This window comes from Triturus cristatus, chromosome 4_2 (genome assembly GCF_964204655.1).
Source record: "Triturus cristatus chromosome 4_2, aTriCri1.1, whole genome shotgun sequence".
NCBI classification, from domain to species: Eukaryota; Metazoa; Chordata; class Amphibia; order Caudata; family Salamandridae; genus Triturus; species Triturus cristatus.
This window is the reverse complement of record NC_140586.1, coordinates 492,058,442-492,077,597: the sequence shown is the minus strand read 5'-3', so window position 1 is coordinate 492,077,597 and position 19,156 is coordinate 492,058,442. Positions and strand designations below refer to the sequence as shown.

The 19,156-nt window shown below is 44.2% G+C and overlaps 1 protein-coding gene across 2 annotated transcripts in view; it reads left to right on the top strand.

The window, feature by feature from the left end:
• The window catches only part of LOC146834593 (calcium-activated chloride channel regulator 1-like), a 332,515-nt gene that overhangs the window by 160,167 nt on the left and 153,192 nt on the right, over positions 1 to 19,156 (top strand). The window contains exons 7-8 of one of the 2 annotated variants that reach the window (XM_085602046.1): positions 12,665 to 12,889; positions 14,770 to 14,947. In XM_085602046.1, the coding sequence (XP_085458172.1) occupies positions 12,665 to 12,889; positions 14,770 to 14,947 (403 nt within the window). The remainder of the gene's footprint in view (positions 1 to 12,664; positions 12,890 to 14,769; positions 14,948 to 19,156) is intronic. The other variant, XM_085602047.1, reaches the window with a different exon arrangement.

Sequence of the window (19,156 nt, the reverse complement as noted above, 5' to 3'; positions counted from 1 at the left end):
GTCTCAGAAATGTAGGCTATCATACAGTCTGTCTTTGAGTGCTCAAGACTGAGAAACTGGTAAACCATCCAGAATGTAATTCCAATGAGGGAGACAAGGAAGGGTCTATAGCGTTGAGACTGTGCACTAAGACATAGAGACCCATTGGTATAGTGGGCGGATCGCCGCCGCCCGTATGGTGGTGGCGATCCACCCGCTTATGAGGAAACCATATTTGTGTCGGCAGTTCTTTGCTCTAGTGTAGCTGACTTTTTCAACAACAAAATCATGTAGATTTACTTAGAGTTTGTTACTTAACCTAGTACTAACTTTAATCTAGAGGTCTGGTCCTCACCACAGCCTTTATTTAGGGCATTTTGAATTCCTTCGCTACTTTCACAAAGTTTGGGGTAGAAGAGGTTGAGTTTGGGGCTAAATCAGGGCCCCTCCGGTGACCCTTGCCCTCACCATACTCTGACTGTTAATGCAAGGTTATGATAAGTCTATGGATCACCAAGCTGTTTAATCTGTCTTTGTAAACATCTATATTTCCAGGCATATGGAATAATGCCCTGATCCTCCCACTACTGGAAAAACTCAGAGCCATTCCTACAGAAATGTCAACCTACAACCCCATCTTATTATTACCCTACTTAACTAAATATTACTAAAAAATGAATCAACCTCCAGCTTTCCCAAAACCTAGTGGAAAATAATCTGCTGGGCATCACACAAGCTCAGAGTGAACCATAAACCACTCTTGTAGTGGTAACTGACAACATTAAGACCATAGTGGATGAGTGTAAATTTGCGGCTCGGATTCTACTTCATTTATTAGCAGCATTCAACATGGTGTCTCATCATACTCTGTTAGAGTATTTGCAAGAGACTGTCCTTTAATGGAAAGCTCTAAATGTTTCCATCCAATTTATCTTGCTGCATGCAATTGATTCACCTTTCATGTTCAGATCTAATCCCACGCCAGGGCTCATCAGTGAGTCCAACACTATTTATCTTATATAGAGCCTCTGGCATCTGTTGTATGATCTAAAGGCTTCAACATTCTTTCACTTGCAAGTGACGCACAATTAATTGTGTAATTTTCTGAAAATGTTGAAAATGTCGAAACCACTAGACATAATCTCATGGAATGCATTTCAAAAGTGTTGTCTGGATGCATGGTCATTGTTTGAAGCTGAACCAAGACAAGACCAAGATAGTTCAATTCAGAAATCTTGGCCCTGCTTCGATCTATAAGAACTCAACCGGAATCTAGACATTATCATAGACAATGATTTCTCTATGAAAGGCCAGGTCTCAGCAGTGTGTGGCATTTTCTATGCTACTCTAAGTCTATTGTCCAATATCTTTAGCTGGTTGCCAATACACTGCGTTGTACCATTGTCCAGGCATTTATCATCAGCTGCTTTGACTATGGCAACACTTTGTATGTAGGTATGGCAAATTCACGGTTTCAAGTTATTCAGAACTCTTCAGCCAGGATAATCTTCAATTTACCAAATAGATAACTGTTGGCCTCAACATTAACAACATTCCACTGGCTGCCAGAGAGCAAGTGGGCAATCTTCAAGCTGCTATGTCATGCACATCGGGCCTTCTACAGAGCCTGACCTGTTTATCTCAGAAATGGATTCATAATTTATCAACTGACAAAGACCGTAAGATATTCTAACATGGCTCTAATTAAGACCTTCCGGAGGATATCATTTTCTTATTTAATAGTAAGGTACAGGAATAGTCTACCACTTTGGTTGCAACTCTTCCCTGAGCTTTTCCCTTTCAGGAAGGCTCTAAAAAGCTGGATGTTTTTGTTCTAAATCCCCACCTCTTCTAGAGTTTCTGTTTTCTCTCCTGATCACGTTAAACTAAAGGATATCTCTTTGGGATGATTTTTGCACACTTACAAGTCGTATTACAATAACATAACATAACAGGACACGACATGATATGACATAACATAACATGGCATGTATTCTTTTCATTGTAAATGCTACCACTTTAAGTTTCAAATAATAATACAGTGTAGGGAAGAACCCCTTGGACAGAATTACAACTTAATTAGAGTTTAAGGGCCTTATTACTAGTTTGGCGGTCCGACCGCCAGAGAGCCAAGTCCACGGTGGTAGCAGTACAAACACTGTCATATAATTGTATTACGACTTAACCATGGTGCCGGTGGTGTTGCTGTGAAGATTTTGCAGCGGTGGTGAATACTTTTTCTGAACATATTGATGCCTGTGTGTGCATTTCAACTGCATATGTTTCGGATGCACACATATGCATGATACATGTGGAGAAATACCATCTACCCATTGCCGGGGTTCTGCCCATTTGTGGGCAGTCCTGGAAATGGGAAGATGGTACGAAAGGGACTCACATGTAGATCATTGCAAACAGGGTTGTATTCTTCAGGGTGACGATCGATCCTGCTGTGAAGGGGGGACCTGGAGAAAGAGATCCACATTGGAATCTGCCTCAAAGAATGAGAAAGGGGTGAATATGCACCCCAAATCCTTAGTCACTGCCACTTTGAAGCAGACAGTTGGACGGCCGCGCTCAGCACGTGGAAAAGGCAACTCGTAATACGCATGGCGGTGCTGCGTCACGGAACTGCCCTATGGCGGCTGCATATTCCTGACCAGCGGTCTACTGGCGGCCTCGGAAATCCACCCAACTCATAATACGGTGGTCAGACCACTGAGCTCCCCATGCTTGGACCTCCACTACTGGTATAGCAGTCCACAGGACCCCCAAACTCAGAATATGGCCCTTAGTCTATAAATGCATTAGTTTGCTCTGTAGATTAAAATTATTTAAACATGTACTTCTCAATGCATGTGATTTTAGAGGGTGGAAAATTGTTGGATTACCTCAAGAGTACCCCCGATCAACACAGAAGACACCATCCGCACGATGAACTCTATCCACTCCGGATCTCCGACCGACCCCTGCCCTCACCACGTATTCAACAAGGCCGACGCTGTCATTGCACCCCACCTGCGGGACATCATCAACACCTCCTTCGACACCGCCACCCTCCCTGAGAGCTGGAAGCACGCCGAACTCAGCGCTCTACTAAAGAAACCAACAGCGGACCCCACCGAACTCAAGAATTACCGCCCCATCTCGCTCCTCCCGTTTCCAGCCAAAGTCATCGAGAAGACCATCAACAAGCAGCTGGCCGCCTTCCTCGAGACGAATGGATCCCTCGACCCCTCACAGTCTGGCTTCCGAGCCAACCACAACACCGAGACCGCCCTCATCGCTGCCACCGATGACATCCGAGCCCTGCTGGACAACGGAGAAACAGCGGCCCTCATCCTCCTAGACCTCTCCGCAGCATTCGACACTGTCTGCCACCGCACCCTAGTGCAGCGCCTCAGCAACGTCGGAATCCAGGAGAAGGCACTGGAATGGATCATCTCCTTCCTCGACGGAAGGACACAGAGAGTCCGCCTACCACCGTACAAGTCAGAGGCCACCGAAGTCATCTGCGGCGTCCCTCAAGGATCCTCGCTCAGCCCCACCCTCTTCAATGTCTACATGAGCCCCCTTGCGGCCATCGCACGCCAACACAACCACAACATCATCTCCTACGCCGACGACACCCAGCTGATCCTCTCCCTGACCAACGACCCCGCCGCCGCCAGAGCCAACCTCCACAAAGGGATGAAAGACGTAGTCGAGTGGATGACGACCAGCTGCCTGAAACTGAACTCAGACAAGACGGAAGTCCTCATCCTGGGCTCCTCGCCCTCCGCCTGGGACGACTCCTGGTGGCCCCCCGCCCTGGGCACCGCACCCAAACCGACAGACCACGCACGCAACCTGGGCTTCATCCTGGACTCCTCCCTCTCCATGACCAGACAAGTCAACGCCGTCTCCTCGTCCTGTTTCAACATCCTGCGCATGCTACGGAAGATCTTCCGGTGGATCCCCACCGAGACCAGGAAGACGGTCACCCAGGCCCTCGTCACCAGCCGACTGGACTACGGCAACGCCCTCTATGCCGGAACCACCGCCAAGCTCCAGAAGAGACTCCAGCGGATACAGAACGCCTCAGCCAGACTCATCCTCGACATCCCCCGAAGCAGCCACATCTCCGGACATCTGAGAGACCTGCACTGGCTCCCCGTCAACAAGAGAATCACCTTCCGTCTCCTCACCCATGCACACAAAGCCCTACACGACCAAGGCCCGAGCTACCTCAACAACCGCCTCAACTTCTACGCTCCCAAACGCCATCTCCGATCAACCAGCCACGCCCTCGCCGCCGTCCCCCGCATCCGAAGAGCGACAACAGGAGGAAGGTCCTTCTCCTACCTGGCCGCCAAGACCTGGAACTCCCTCCCGACCGACCTGCGCCTGACCCAAGACCACCTCTCCTTCAGAAAGAAGCTCAAGACCTGGCTGTTCGAGCAGTAGCGGCACCCCCCCCCCCAAGCGCCTTGAGACCCTGCGGGTGAGTAGTGCGCTTTATAAATGTCTTTGATTGATTGATTGATTGATTGATTGATTGATTGAAGAGTATCTTAAGTATAAAAATACTTATTTTGACTACCAGACTTACATTCAGAACTCTTCAGCTTCTCAAGTAGCTGTTGTAGTGTTGTGCACTGGGCGCAAAATTATTTGTTATTTTATATTTTTATATTACTTTCATCAAACCTCTAGCTACCATTCATACGCAACTGGTCCTCCAATGGATATTGTTCTGTGCTGAAAGGGACTGGATATTCGGAGGATGAGCAATTATCGAATGAGAACCAGGAGTAAGATAATTGCTATAGTCAAACAAGATCTTTAAGTTTATGTAAAACAATCCATAAACTTTAAAGTACACCAATCAAATAATTTACCCAAAAGTAAATAATGAGGCACAATCAGCACAGTTTCATTAAAAATGTAAATGTTTAGTTGTTCATTCAAGGGTAAGAAGATTAAAGTAAAGGTCATACAATCCTAAATTAAACTCAAAATAGGTTTAATAAATCAATCTTAAACTCTGCGAGATCCAAAGGCAAAGTGAAAAAAAAATCTTCCTTAGGCGAAGGAGATTTGTGGATAAGATCCGGAGCCGGAGAAATCCCTACACGGTATGATTAGCCTTTAGCTTTGCTCTAACCGTAGCGCTACTCTATTGTTGGCTCTAGCAATGTTAGTGATATTTTAAAAGCTCCCGTTTTTCTATTTTATTTGCATTACTTTGTCTGTTTCCCCCGTTTTTAATAGGACTCATATCCGCATTCTTGCACAATAAAATCATTGGCACCATTCATCGTGACTTTCGCGGGATACACGGCTCGTAGACCGGACTTCCTGGACCTTGTTGGGGGGTAGACTGTGCCGGGATACCGCCGCCATAATGGGTTGCGCTCTAGTTGTCAGGAGGGCGCAGCGTTTACGCACAGCCGGAGCGCACCGGAGTCGCGCCAGAGTCCAGCCCGTCTGCGCTCGTCCGCGCGGAGGACGGGCTGCAGGGCGGGTTGAGTAGGGGGACACCAGACCTCTCTTCTAAGGTAACGTACACATACTCCTTTCAGGAAGTGCTCGCTATGAGACCTAGCTCGCGCTCCTGCCTCCATAGATATACCCCGGAGGCTCTTCGCGAAGGAGTTATATGTGATACATGTAGGTCCGATTTATTCACTATCCCCGCTGCTATTAATAGTGTACAGCCACCCTGCCAATCTTTTAATGAGGATTCTGCTGAGAGAGGATATTTGATCAATGCACGCTCCATTATTAAAAATAACATCTTTTTTCATGACTTCGTGACAGCTAGGAACCCACCGTGGGTGTTCGTTACGGAAACTTGGGCTACAGACTCATCGGGACATGATCTCCTCCTAGCCATCCCTGAGAACTATGCTCTTCAGAGATAAGACAGAGCTAAACGTAGAGGTGGTGGCTTAGCTATTCTTTACCAGTCACGGTTCACATGTAGAACTAAGGCTCTGTCAAAGCCATCGGACCCCTTTGAGGCCCTACATTTCTGTATCGCATCTTCGCCTTCCTCGTCATTCTCTGGGATTTTGCTGTATAGGCCCCCTGGGCTGAGATCTCAGTTCTGTAGTGACTTGTTCAGTCTATTAGAACCATACGCTGGCAAACTGCGCTTTACCATCTTAGGGGACCTTAACTTCCATTTAGAGGATATCACATCTAAAGACACTTTATCCCTGATTGATCCTCTAGAGGCCTGTGGTTTCAAACAGTTGGTTAGGGAACCTACACACAGAGCAGCTCATACTCTTGACGCAATTTTCTCTAATGACTCCCGAATTTCGTCAGGCTCACCAGAACAGCTAGTTTGGACAGATCACCTAGCAGTCCCTATCGTATTTACCGCAGTTGGTATAAAGCTTCCCATGAAGGAGCTTTCTGCAAGAGAGTATAAGCGAAATTATAAAAACATCTCTAATGAATCCTTGGCCCCGTTTCTTGAAACCCAATCCCGGACGTTAGACCCAGAGAAGGCAGCCTGGGAACTAGACAACTGTATTCGTGAGGCAGTGGATACTCTAGCTCCTGCTACCCCTAGGTATGCTGCAAGGCGTAAACCTTCTGCCCCGTGGTTTGGGGAGCAACTTAGGCTGATGAGACAAGGCTGTAGGAGACAGGAAAGGCAGTGGAGGAGGACATGGGACATTAAGGATAGATAGCGCTATAAAAGCTCCTTGAAGATCTATAAATCCTCTGTCATTAAAACTAAACAAGACTACTTCTCCAATATCACTACACCCTTGACCTCATCGAGGGAACTCTTTAAAATCGTAGATTCCCTCTGTTCATTACAGACACCTGATCCTATAACAGGTTCGCAGGAGCTCTGTGACAATATCGCTAGTTTCTTCCATACTAAAATTGTGGACATCTCCATGCAATTGGAAACACAGAAGAAACTTTTGGAAACACATACAACTACGGATCTGGCAATATTAGAAACCTGGTCAAAGGACCCTGACAAGATCCTTACTAAATTTCCCCCTATTACTCTTGAAAATCTCAACATCCTGCTGAATCGGACGAAATCTTCCTCTCCTCTGGATCCTTGTCCTCTTAAAATTCTGAAGGAATGTAGGGACACCCACCTGCCCCACATCTTGGATGTTATGAATAGTGCTTTACAATACGGTGTATTCCCCTCGGTTTGGAAGAAAGCCATTGTTAAGCCGTTATTGAAGAAACCCTCTCTGGATCCGGCAGTGTTAAAAAATTTTAGACCAATCTCTCTCTTACTTGCCCCAGCTAAAATGCTTGAGATGCATTTGAACCATTGTTTGTCGGCATTCCTAGACTCTTCTGGTTTCCTTGATCAAACTCAACATGGGTTCAGAAAACTACATAGCACAGAGTCTGCACTCACTGTTGTGACTAATAACATCAGGATGAATGTAGATAAAGGTCAGACCACGATATTGGTTTTACTGGATCTGACCGCTGCATTCGACACCCTCTCTCCCTTGGTCTTAACATCTCGACTAAGGGAGATGGGGGTGGAGGGGTCCGCCCTTAACCTGCTATCCTCTTTTCTAGACCTCAGAGAGCAGAGGGTCAAAATGGACAATTACCTCTCCCCTGTAAAGTCTCTGCAATGTGGGGTGCCACAAGGGTCGGCTTTAAGTCCGACCCTATTTAACATCTATGTGGCCCCACTTGCTAGACTAGTAAGATCCCAGGGGATGGAGGTAGTGTTGTATGCTGACGACACGCAGATCATGGTGTCCATGTCACAATCCATCAGCACCTCGGCATCTGGTTTCAGGAGCTGCATGCAGTTGATCGCCGACTGGATGACCCTCAATTCTCTGAGGTTGAATGGCGACAAGACTGAGTTGCTGATTTTTGGAAAGGATAGGGATGCCTGGTCGAATGAATGGTGGCCACCACTATTGGGGACGTGTCCGACCCCTTCACAGTCGGCAAAGAACCTGGGGGTCATTTTTGACACGGAGCTGTCCATGAACCTACAGATTAATAGAACTGTAGCTACCTGCTGGGGAGTTCTAAAAATCCTCCGTAGAATAGCTCACTATTTATCTCCACAAGCAAGGAAACAAACAGCCGTAGCACTGGTCGGGTCTCGTTTAGATTACTGTAACGCACTATACACTCAGATCAACAAGGGATTGTTACTGCGTCTACAAGTAACACAGAATGCAGCAGCAAGATTTGTTCTTGACCTTCCTAGCTCTGCCTCCGCCACACTGGCCAGGAAGAATCTTCACTGGTTGCCCATTGAACATCGCATTTCTTTTAAAATTGTTTGCCTAGTCCACAAGGCCCTCATGGCAGGACCGACTGATGGACTAGGATCCTTGCTTTTTAAATATGTACCGAGCAGATGTCTTAGATCTTCACAACAGAATCTCCTTGTCATCCCCCCTACCAAGAAGACAAGATGGGGAGCTAGAGCCTTTGCATCGGTTGCTCCGCGTCTGTGGAACGCGCTCCCCTCTGAGCTCAAGGCCATTTCATCCTTGCCCCTCTTTAAGGGAGCCCTCAAGACCTGGTTCTTTAAGAAAGCATATCACTAACTTTGCAGGGCTACTCAAGGTATTATGTTAGGCGCCTTGATGCCCTTGGGGCTGAGTTCTGCGCGTTATAAATTTAATTTCATTCATTCATTCATAACTCTAGAAATTTGTTCAATATGAAATCAGTTGAGCCTCATATAAACCCTTAGGAAAGTTCATATAGTTTCAAGTGACCAATTCCAGTTTCTTAAAGACAGAAGTCTCTCTCAGTCCGTCACTGTAACATTAAAGTCACAGCAGCATAACGCAAACACTTTCAGGCAAAAAGGTTCCACTGCACTAGCATACCAGCCGATAGCAGATCGCAGTATTACGTCACAGTTCGAATTGTCCTTATATGTCCAAGCTGTCAGTTTAAATGCTGCATGATGGGTGAGCCCAGTTCAGTTCCAAAATCTGTGTAATTACACTCCATGAGTTCTGGAGTTGCACCCCTTGACATCATCGGGAATGTCAGACCACTCTGTCCCATTGGTCGCCTTCAATAGGATGATGATGATGATGCAGTAGGTAAAAGTATACTGTTAGATTTGGATATTCAGTGGGTTTACCTCCAGACTTTTTGGGCTTCTGTTTATGTTGGCTATGTGACTCTGGGCACTTTACCACTGCTGATCAGTTCTAAAGTACATATGCTCTCGGGGTAAATTGTGTTTATGAATTGGTGTTTCCGTGATTGACTTATTTATTGATAAGTCCCTAGTACAGTGCAATGTGTGTGCCAGGGCCTGTAAATCAAATGATATTAGTGGGCCTGAAGCACTGATTGTGCCACCCACATGAGTAACCTGCAAATGTATCTCAGACCTGCCACTGAAGTGTCTGCGTGCAGTTTTCTACGGCCATGCCGACATGCCAAGTGCACCCACTTGCCAGGCCCTAACCTTCACTTTTCTTACGTTTAAGGCAACCTTATGGTAGTCCCAAGGTACCCCCATGGGCAGGGTGCAGTGTATGTGAAAGGTAGGGCATGTGTGTGTGTGTGAGACATGACCTGATAGTAAAATACTGCCAATTTATTTTTCACTATTGAAAGGCTATCTGTCCCGTAGGATAGCATGGGAGACACTTTGTAACATCTTACAAGCATAACTTCCCATTGGGACAAGATATTGAAATAAAGTTTAATAACACATCTTTTAGTAAGGATGGTATTTAAATTGTGTGGTTAAAAATGCCACTTTTAGATAGTAGGCATTTTCTTATTTAACCATTCTGTGTGCCTCTGCCTCTTTGTGTATTGACTGTCTGGTTTTGGAGTGACAGGGGCTGAGGATGTGCATTCACTGTAGACAGCCACTGGGGGGGTTGAGTTGTGCCTGGCCCTTCCTGGATGACTCAGAGCTGAGCTGAGTAGACTTTGGCTGCATGTAGAGTAGTGGGAGGAGCTTTCCTTACACTTGAATAGGGCCTGTCTCCCTTGCAGAATGCTGTCTCACCCCCTGTGGTCATACTGCACCAGTGAGGACAGAACTGGTTTGGACTGGGATCAGAAACCTTTACACAAAGAGAACAAAGAAAAAATGTGGTATAAGAAGTGTACTTGAAACCCCAGAACTTTAGATCACTTCTGGACTCTAGAGGAACCTTTGCCAAGGAGAAGAGCTGGAGAGCTGTCTGGAGGAGTATTGCCCCTATGCTGTGTGCTGTGTGGGGTTGGCCTGCAGGTGCTGCTTCTGCCAAGGTAATGACAAAGACTGGAACCTTGCTTTGAACCTGCTTGAAGAAGAATCTCCAAGGTCCTGTGTGTTCTGGCCTCCTGTTCTGAAATCTCAGGGACACAATGACTTCACCCCCAGCTCCCCTGTAATCTATTGCTGAGAAGTCTGTCCTGCCAGTAGGTGTCTGTTCGTGTTGCGCCTCTGGAGGTTGCTCCTGCTGTTGGGAGCTGGAAGCAACTTGAAAGAAGCAAGAAAACCTGTCTTGGACGCCATCAGCGATGCTGTTGTGTTGCCGCAACCTGCACCGAGCCCAAGGGCACTGCTCGTGAAGTGAACAGATCACCAGGCCTGCACTGCAGCTGCGACGCCCTTCAACGCATGCAGTTATCAGCATTTCCCGATACCAAAACTTGCACCGACGCTGTCATTGCCAGCACCTGCATCCTGCTATCGCAGCACCGATAACTGCTGAGGATGACTCCACAAACTCGCCGACTTCACATCGTCTCACCGGAACCGATGCCTCACCCCAGATGCAACCGACTTCCCCTGTCCTGGATTTGACACATCGTCTCTTCACGGTCATGGTCACGACGCCTCGCTTTCCTTGTGGCAGCCAGGGATCGGCCCCGACCTTGGCACTGACACCTCACCTCCATGACGCCATACATCGTCTTCGACTTTGTTATCCAAAGGTACTGTTTGTTTGGGGGTCCGTGTGACTCCTTGCCTGATGCCGTGCACCTCACAGTCGGCGCCATACTTTGGATTCATTGCTGTCACGCAGTCGCGATAGCCCCAGGTGGAGCTATTTGTTTTCTACAAGCTTTATTTTTGCAAAAACTGTTCTAAAAGTCATATCTTATTACATGTATGTTGGATTTTTGTCGTTTTGGTCTTGTTGAGTTTAGATAAATATACATTATTTTTCTAAACTGGTGTGGTGTGCATTTGTGATGTTATCACTGTATTACTGTGTGTTTTGAGTACAAATACTTTAGACATTGTCTTTGAGACAAACCTGTCTGCGCGTGCCAAGCTACCAAGGGGGTGAGCAGGGGTTTTCTAAAGTGTGTATCCCCCTTATCCTGACTAGAAGCAAGTGTCCCTATTTAGACAAATGTACCTACCTCTGCCAACTAGAGACCCCCATTTCTAACATATACAATCCGGGAAAATTAAGTAATTCAAGTTACGTAGCTTCCTTAAAATCCATTGTAAATGTAGTCAAGTGAACAATAAGATACTCAGGGGTAGATTTACAAGCACCCTGCAACACCACTTCGTCACTTTTTGTGAAGTACTGGTGGCGCATTTTCCTGCTCCATACTTACAAGGACAGGAATTGCCACCCTGCGTGGCTTTTCCTGTCCTTGTAAATATGGCCCCTTTATATGCAGCACTTTGTGTGAAAGGGGCGTTCCATGGGTGTATATGTGGGTGTTCATTTCCAGAGGAATCGTAAATCTGGAAATGCATGGAGGCGTAGGGCGGTGCAACGAGGAGAAATGTTTTCATTTCTCCTAGTTTTTTCCTCTTTCGATGTGTGCTGCATTGAAAATGCCTGTAGTGATTGTTTTCGTGCAGGAAGGTGCCCCTTCCTGCACGAAAACAATCTCCCCATGACGCAGGCATCCTTGCTGGTGCCTGCCCTGGAGAATGGCACAAATCTCACATCTCACAAATAATGTGTTAATAAAGACTTCAATCAAGTCATAATTAATTCATATAAGTATAGGGTACTAATACATTTTTTACACATATGTCAACGCTGCACATATATAAAAAAGTGCATATAAATCCTCTTGGCACAGGTTTATATACTTATTTCTGTGGGAGCTTGGGTACTGGACCTCCTACCTCCTAACGCTGCTCCCGGTCCCCAAATCTTCCCGTGTTGATACATGTTATTTAATCACACATTGACATGATTATAAATGCATTTGCCGAAAGATTCACAAATGTTACTTTGACTAAAACCTGTGTAGCACCTAGTTTTCTATTGTCATTTCAGTGTACACCTTACACATGAAATACGATTCCTTTTTCGCACATGGAACTTTAATTTTGCATGTAAAATGTCTTATTTATTTTTATTATCACATTATCTAATCACAGGATCAATGTTGTTAAGGTGTTCAAAATTCACATCTATTTAGTAAATATGAAATATAACGTAAGCTTATTCTAGCATCTTGCATGCTTTTATGATGCAGTCTCTAAATCAGAGTTACATTTTGTCATTTTCGAAAAACGTGAAAGCTAGCACATGTTTGTCATCGTCTATATAAAATATTGTCATGATTATTTTCTTTCTTAATTTATCGCAAATTTTGTTAAGGGAAAAATCTCTGCTCTGTCATAGCTGATGTGTGCTTTAGGATTGAAGTTATACAGAACAATAATTTGCAATGTTTTGAATACCCCATAGCTGTAATCGTGTTTTTCCGTTTTCACACACAGTTTGATCGCATCAGTCGACAGCGACAAGCAGCGGAGTTGTTCCTTTTGCAGATTATTGAGACAGGCTCCTATGTTGGTATTGTTTCATTCTCACAGGAGGCCACTGTCGTCGCCAAAATACGCCAGATATTAAGTGACGCTGAAAGAGAGGAGCTTGTTCAACAGCTCCCTGCTAAAGCGAAAGGCGGGACAAACATATGTAAAGGAATACGTGCTGGATTTAAGGTGTGGTTACAGTAAATCACATATTTCTGCAGCCATTGTAATTATGATATGTTTAGTTGTTTACACCGTAAACGTGTGCTCAATCTCTCTCTACTAATTATAAAGTGAGATACACATGTGCATGGCGAACACTGTAAGAAGAATTATTTTATTTTCTAAGAGCTGTGCATTTTGCTGAGATAAAGCCATGTTCATGTGGGTATATGTCAAATGTTTTGAAAACAAATTGGAGGAAACGGATTTCTGAAAGTTCTCTATTCTTCATATAAAGCAGTGTTTCATTCTACTGTCCCATCATAGGTGACTGTGTCCCCACACAATTGAAAAATAATTGCTTTGCCTAGCTGGTAGAATACTGTGGAGATCGGGGTCCCACCACATTCTGTGATGTTTAGTCTCAAGGTGGAGAGCCAGGAAGCCTAAGAAACCAATTCAAAAGCCCAGTTTCCCATGCAGCTTTCATCGCTTCCCAATTCAGTGTCTTATTTTGTTCTAATCTTCTAGCGATTGTTGGTCACTCTGTCTTGTTGAAACCATCATATTTCTCTTCCTAGTGGCTGTATTGGCACCAAGGCTCATGCCCTGGTCCTGCTCTTCAATGAGGTTGCACTGTTCCAGGCAGTCACTTCCTGGGACGGCCTTTAATGGGCTCTACCAGGGAACATTGTAGCTCTCCCAGTTTTACCCTTGAACTTCTTTCTCCCCTAGTTATCAATCATTATCCTCATAAAAGCTAGAAAAAACCCTCTCTGATGAGTCATTGTCTTGTTCAACAAATGCAGTTATCATTTCATAGTTTTAGTATGATAATTCAATTTCTCTTATACCCACACATCCCTGACTTCCAGTTTACTACTGTTCTTTGACAAAAGGGACCAGTTTTTAACACTCTCTTGTATTTGTATTCTCTATATTAGTTGAGAACGTAGTAACCATTGGAACTTCATGAACTATCATGTGGTCCACATAGAGAAGTATTTCCTTCCAAATAAGCACTGTAGAGAGTATATTGTTGTGCGATTTAGCAATCACAGTACTCTTGTGGCTCTCGATGGAATCCGTAGAAATGTGGCATAAGTGTTAGAGCCTAGTGAAGTGAATGCACGTTTAGAATGTTGAGTTTCTGGTTACAAACAGATGAATAAAATACATGTTATTGAATGCTCTGTATGTGGCGTAGTCATTGGCGATTACCCAGGCTAGGGAGGACGCAGAGAGTACACTGAGCAATTTAAAATCACAATTTCACAAATGTTCTCTATTTGGGCCTTTGCAGAATACCTGTTGAATTTGTTCCGACATTTTCAGAATCCAGGCTCATGACTATAAACAGATCTAAACAAAAGGAAGCTAGGTGACTAAATAGTGAGACAACTAAAGAAATGTCCAGTTAATTACAGAACACTTTTCGGGATACTTAGCCTAACTCAGGGATAGAAAAAAGTGATTCTCTGCACATAGGATGAAAAGGCTCTTCATTAATATCAACCCCTATGGTCCTCGGCTCCCCAATCATGGATAGAGTCATGGCACTTAATTCCCTAAACATGATTATATTTGCAGCACAGTTAATTTAAAACACTTAAACAAATGAAAAGGTAAACAATCTAATTTTATTGGCAGGATTTTTCGATTGTCCAGGTTTCCTTTAGTTTGCCCTTGTTTTAGTGTGCTGTTCTTTCTAATTGAGTTGACAGGTTGGTAAGACAATTTGAATAATTTCTGTATTAGATATGACTGATGAATGTCTAGTCTCTCACACAATGCAATCTGCAAAACTAAAATTATTTTCAAATGTGATGAAAATCCAATATCAATTCCACAACAAAAGTGCTTGGTTCTACACATAAGTGTTATTGATTATGTAATTCACTCTCTAGGAAATTGGATTGAAAATTCAAAGTACACCTGGTTCTGAAATTGTATTGTTGACAGATGGAGAAGACCCCACATTACATGAGTGCCTTACAGAAGTAAAAGATAGTGGTGCAATAGTTCACACCATTGCTTTAGGACCCAATGCAGATTCACAACTTGAAACATTTTCCCGAACAACAGGTAAGTTGCTACGTATACAGTTTTTCCTAATTCTGTTTCTTCTGACGATACAATATCCCAATGAACGTAAAGAAATAAATAATCTGTTCCTAAAACCAATCAAGTAAACTATAAATATTATGTTCACAGCGTACATATTGCTTGTATCTCAAGTCATTGAAGCAATGACTAACATAGCAGCAGCAATGTTGTCAGGTTAAGAGATCAATAAGAATTAAGCCTCAAATAGCCTGAAATCTGCAGAGGTTCTGGTTGCAGGAGGCCACAGTAATCAAGGAGCAGTTACTGAGATTGTTTGTCTCATTAACACTTCAAGGAGTATTTTTCAAGCCTTGGATCCATAAGGATGGTGCTCTCAAGTGACTAGCCCAATCAATTGTGTAGCTTGCTCACAAATCATTTCTCTCTGACTTGGTAGGCAGCAAGCAGGGGGGAACAACCTTTACAACGCAACTTTTACACCGCACTACCATTACAACGAAACTTTTACAACGCATGCGATGTTACAACGCATGCTTTCACAACGCAAGTCTTTACATCGACTTGCACTAGATGGCGTGCTAACATTAGAAATAGTGTAGTTTACTATCCAAACACCTTCCCTACTGCAACGTGGACTGGAGTTAGAATAGTAAATTACACATTTCTAATGTCAGCACGCCATCTAGTGTATGTCGATGTAAAGACTTGCGTTGTAAAAGCATGCGTTATAACATCGCATGCGTTGTAAAACTTTCGTTGTAACAGCATGCGTTGTAAAAGCATGCGTTGTAACGTCATACATCCGCAAGCAGGCCTTGTCTTGCTCCCTCACAATGTTTGTTTAGACTTGATGATCCTGGAGAAGAATCCAGGCATGTGGCCATACAATTCCCAGAAAACTAGATAATGGGTCTTGAACTGTGATCTCTTTTTTAACTGGGAGTTAGTGCAGCATTATAATGATGTGGATAAGGCATCTCTTCGTGAGCTGGAATGAATTTGCATAGCTCTCAATATTTTGTAAATACATATATCTCTGTTTGCAAATAATCTGTGGTGGCATTGCTTTAGTACAAGCTGAAAATGGCCGAGACATTTGCCATTGCATTTCTGTGGCAAAAAGATACAGAAGTATATGCAGTATTCTGGATAGCCAACAGCAGTGGTTTGACACATTGTTGATTATGAAAAACTGGAGAGTAAAGAATAGGTCCTTTTATAGCAATATCTACAGACTGCAACCCTTTATTGTATAGAATTTAGGGCCATATGTATCAAGCCGTTTTCCCGTTTGCAAACAGGCCGATTCTCAGAATCGGCCCTTTTGCGAATTGGAAAAAGCCTTTTGGGATGTATCATCCCAAAAGGCCATCGCAAAATAGAGAATTGCTAAATTTGCGATTCTCTATTTTGCGAATGCAATTAAGGAATTGCAAATTGCGATTCCTTAAATGCAATTCTGGAAGCACCAGAAATTTGCTGTTTGGCCTTAAGGAATTGCAAATTACCACCAACTTCAAGTTGGTGGTAATTTGCGATTTTCTTTAAAAAAGCACCTTTTTGATTTTTTAAAAGTGCCATATGTCGCTCATACATGCCCTTAGGGCATGTATGTGTGCAAAATGCATACACAAACATATCTCAGGGATGCAACATGGTGTCCTTTTGGCACCCTTGCAACCTTGAAATTGCATTCTCAATTTGTGATTCTCTAATTGGTAATCGCAAATTGAGAATGTCTTCCCATTCATTCCTATGGGCATCCTAGCCCATAGCACTAAATGATAAGGTATTCCTTATTTGCGAATCTCAATTTGCGATTGGCAAATAAGGTATATGTAGGATTCTCAAAATTTTTTGCAAATCCTACATATATTGCATTTTGCAATTCTCTAATTGCGATTCGCTAAAAATCGCAATTTGAGAATCGCAAAACTCTTTTTTGATACATATGGCCCTTAGTCAGTTGAAATGGAGGGGTGAAGAGTTAACTGAGCCCAAGTGTCTTATGACAATCGAGGCAGAGCAAACTGAGTGTAATCTAGTGCTTGGCTTATTTCAAGTACTTTCCTATTTGGTTATTGTAAGAAAATGCCTCTTTTTGGCATAATCACTACCATTTTATTTGGACTGATGCTCTTGTTTTTTGCACTCTGCGCACTGGGGCACTGTTAACCAGGTACCAGTTCATGTGCCATGACCCTTAAAGCATGTTGAATAGACGCCTGATTGGTATATTTAACTCATCTATAAGTCCCTAGTATATGGTACAAAGGTGTGTCCAGGGGTCTGTAGGTTAAATGTCACTAGTGACCTACAGCACAAAGTGAGAATTTAAAGCATGTCTCCATGTCTGCCCCTGCATACTGGGTATGTAGTTTTAAAGCTGCCAATTTGACCAAGAAAAATAAACCTTTTGCCAGACCTAAACCTTCCTTTTTAATACACCTATGTCACCCCTAAGGTAGACCCTAAACACCCGTAGGGCATGGTGCATTCTATTTAAATAGTAGGGCATGCATATTTTAAGGTTTACATGCCAGGACAGTGAAAAACCTCCAAAGTCATTTTTCATTGTGGCATGGCTGGTTCCTCCATAGGAAAGCGCTGGGTTAGATTGCAACACCTTATAACACTTAACTGCAATTTAGGATTAGCTAGAAAATGATTCATTGAGACTTATTTTAATAGTAATGTATAATCCAACATATTTGTCAAGTTTGATTTTATATTGCTATTTTGAAAATTACACTTTTAGAATGTTGTAATTTTTGCGACGGAGCAAAATGTGTCATTCTGCCAGTGTTCGGTGTCATCCAGGAGATGAATGGCTCCTTAAATAGGTGTGACGTGGCTCCCACAGCTGAGACAAAGAAAGAAGGGATTTGACCTTCCCTTAACAGGATGAACATCTGTCCTGTGCCCAGGAACTTCCTTAAAAATCAAGGATGTCTACCCTGTCACTGGCAGATGTAGCTTATCCCTGGGCCTGAGCCTGCCTCCTCTATTGTTCTGCTAACCAGCTAGGCACCACTCCCAGTGGGATGGGAGAGCAACTGCCTTCAGAATCAGTTTTGAGTGTCCACAGAGGAGAGTTTAAACATTTCCTTGGCTACAGCTTAGCACAGAGACGGCGCTGCTGGAGGTCTCCGATTCCATCAAAGAGACCCTGGATAAAGGAGGCAAAGCTGTTCTTGTCCTTTTAGACCTCTCTGCGGCCTTGGACACCGTGCCTCACGGTCACCTCCTGCAGAGGTTACGGGATTGTGGACTGGGAGGCACGGTGTTGAAGTGGTTCTCCTCCTTTTTTGGAGGATAGAAACCAAGAGGTCTGGTTGCCCCCGTTTGCAGCGAGTATTCCGCCCTTGAACGTTGGCGTGCACAGGGATCTATCTTGAGCCCAGTACTTTTTAATCTGTACTTGGCTCCTCTGGCAACCCTGGCAGAAGCAGGTGAGGCTACGATTATATCCTATGCCGATGACACTCAACTGCTGTTCACTTGTAAGAAGGGGGAGGAGTTTAACGGGGAGACGATTAATAAATGTCTGAAAGAAATCTTTGCCTGGTTCAGACACAACCATCTTAAAATGTAACCCGTAAAAGTCTGAAATTATCTTTTTTTGGCACCCCGCCTCTGGACGCCTGGAAACAATGGTCGCCTACTGATTTGTCTCCCTCCCCAGTCAGCAGTTAAGATTGTAAAAAACCTGGGAGTGAAAATGGGCGACGCCTTATCTATGACACCTCAAGTACAGTCGGTAGCAGGTACGTGTTTCTGACTCCTGAAAATGCTCCGCTGGTTTCTCTTCCTACTACCGACCTCCCATAGAAAGACAGTCGTTCAGGCTCTTATTATCTCCAGATTGGACTATGCCAACATCCTCTATCCTCTATCTGGGCCTTCTACAGTCTACTGAATAGACTGCAAGTCGTGCAGAACGTGGCAGCCAGGGCAGTCTTGAGACTCGGACCTAGAGACCGGATCTCCCACTACCTGAAGAATCTGCATTGGCTACCTGTCCGATGCAGAATACTCTTCAAAGCACTGGTCCTGGCTTTCAAAGCTCTGCATGGCATGGGGACGCATTACATCCGCAGAAGAGTTTCATATTACGTACCTGGCAGATCCCTTCGGTCAGCAAACCAACATCTAATTGTCATTCCAAAGTGTCTCAGAGCCCGCTGTGGCGGACGTTCATTCCAAGTGCAAGTGGCTAGATTCTGG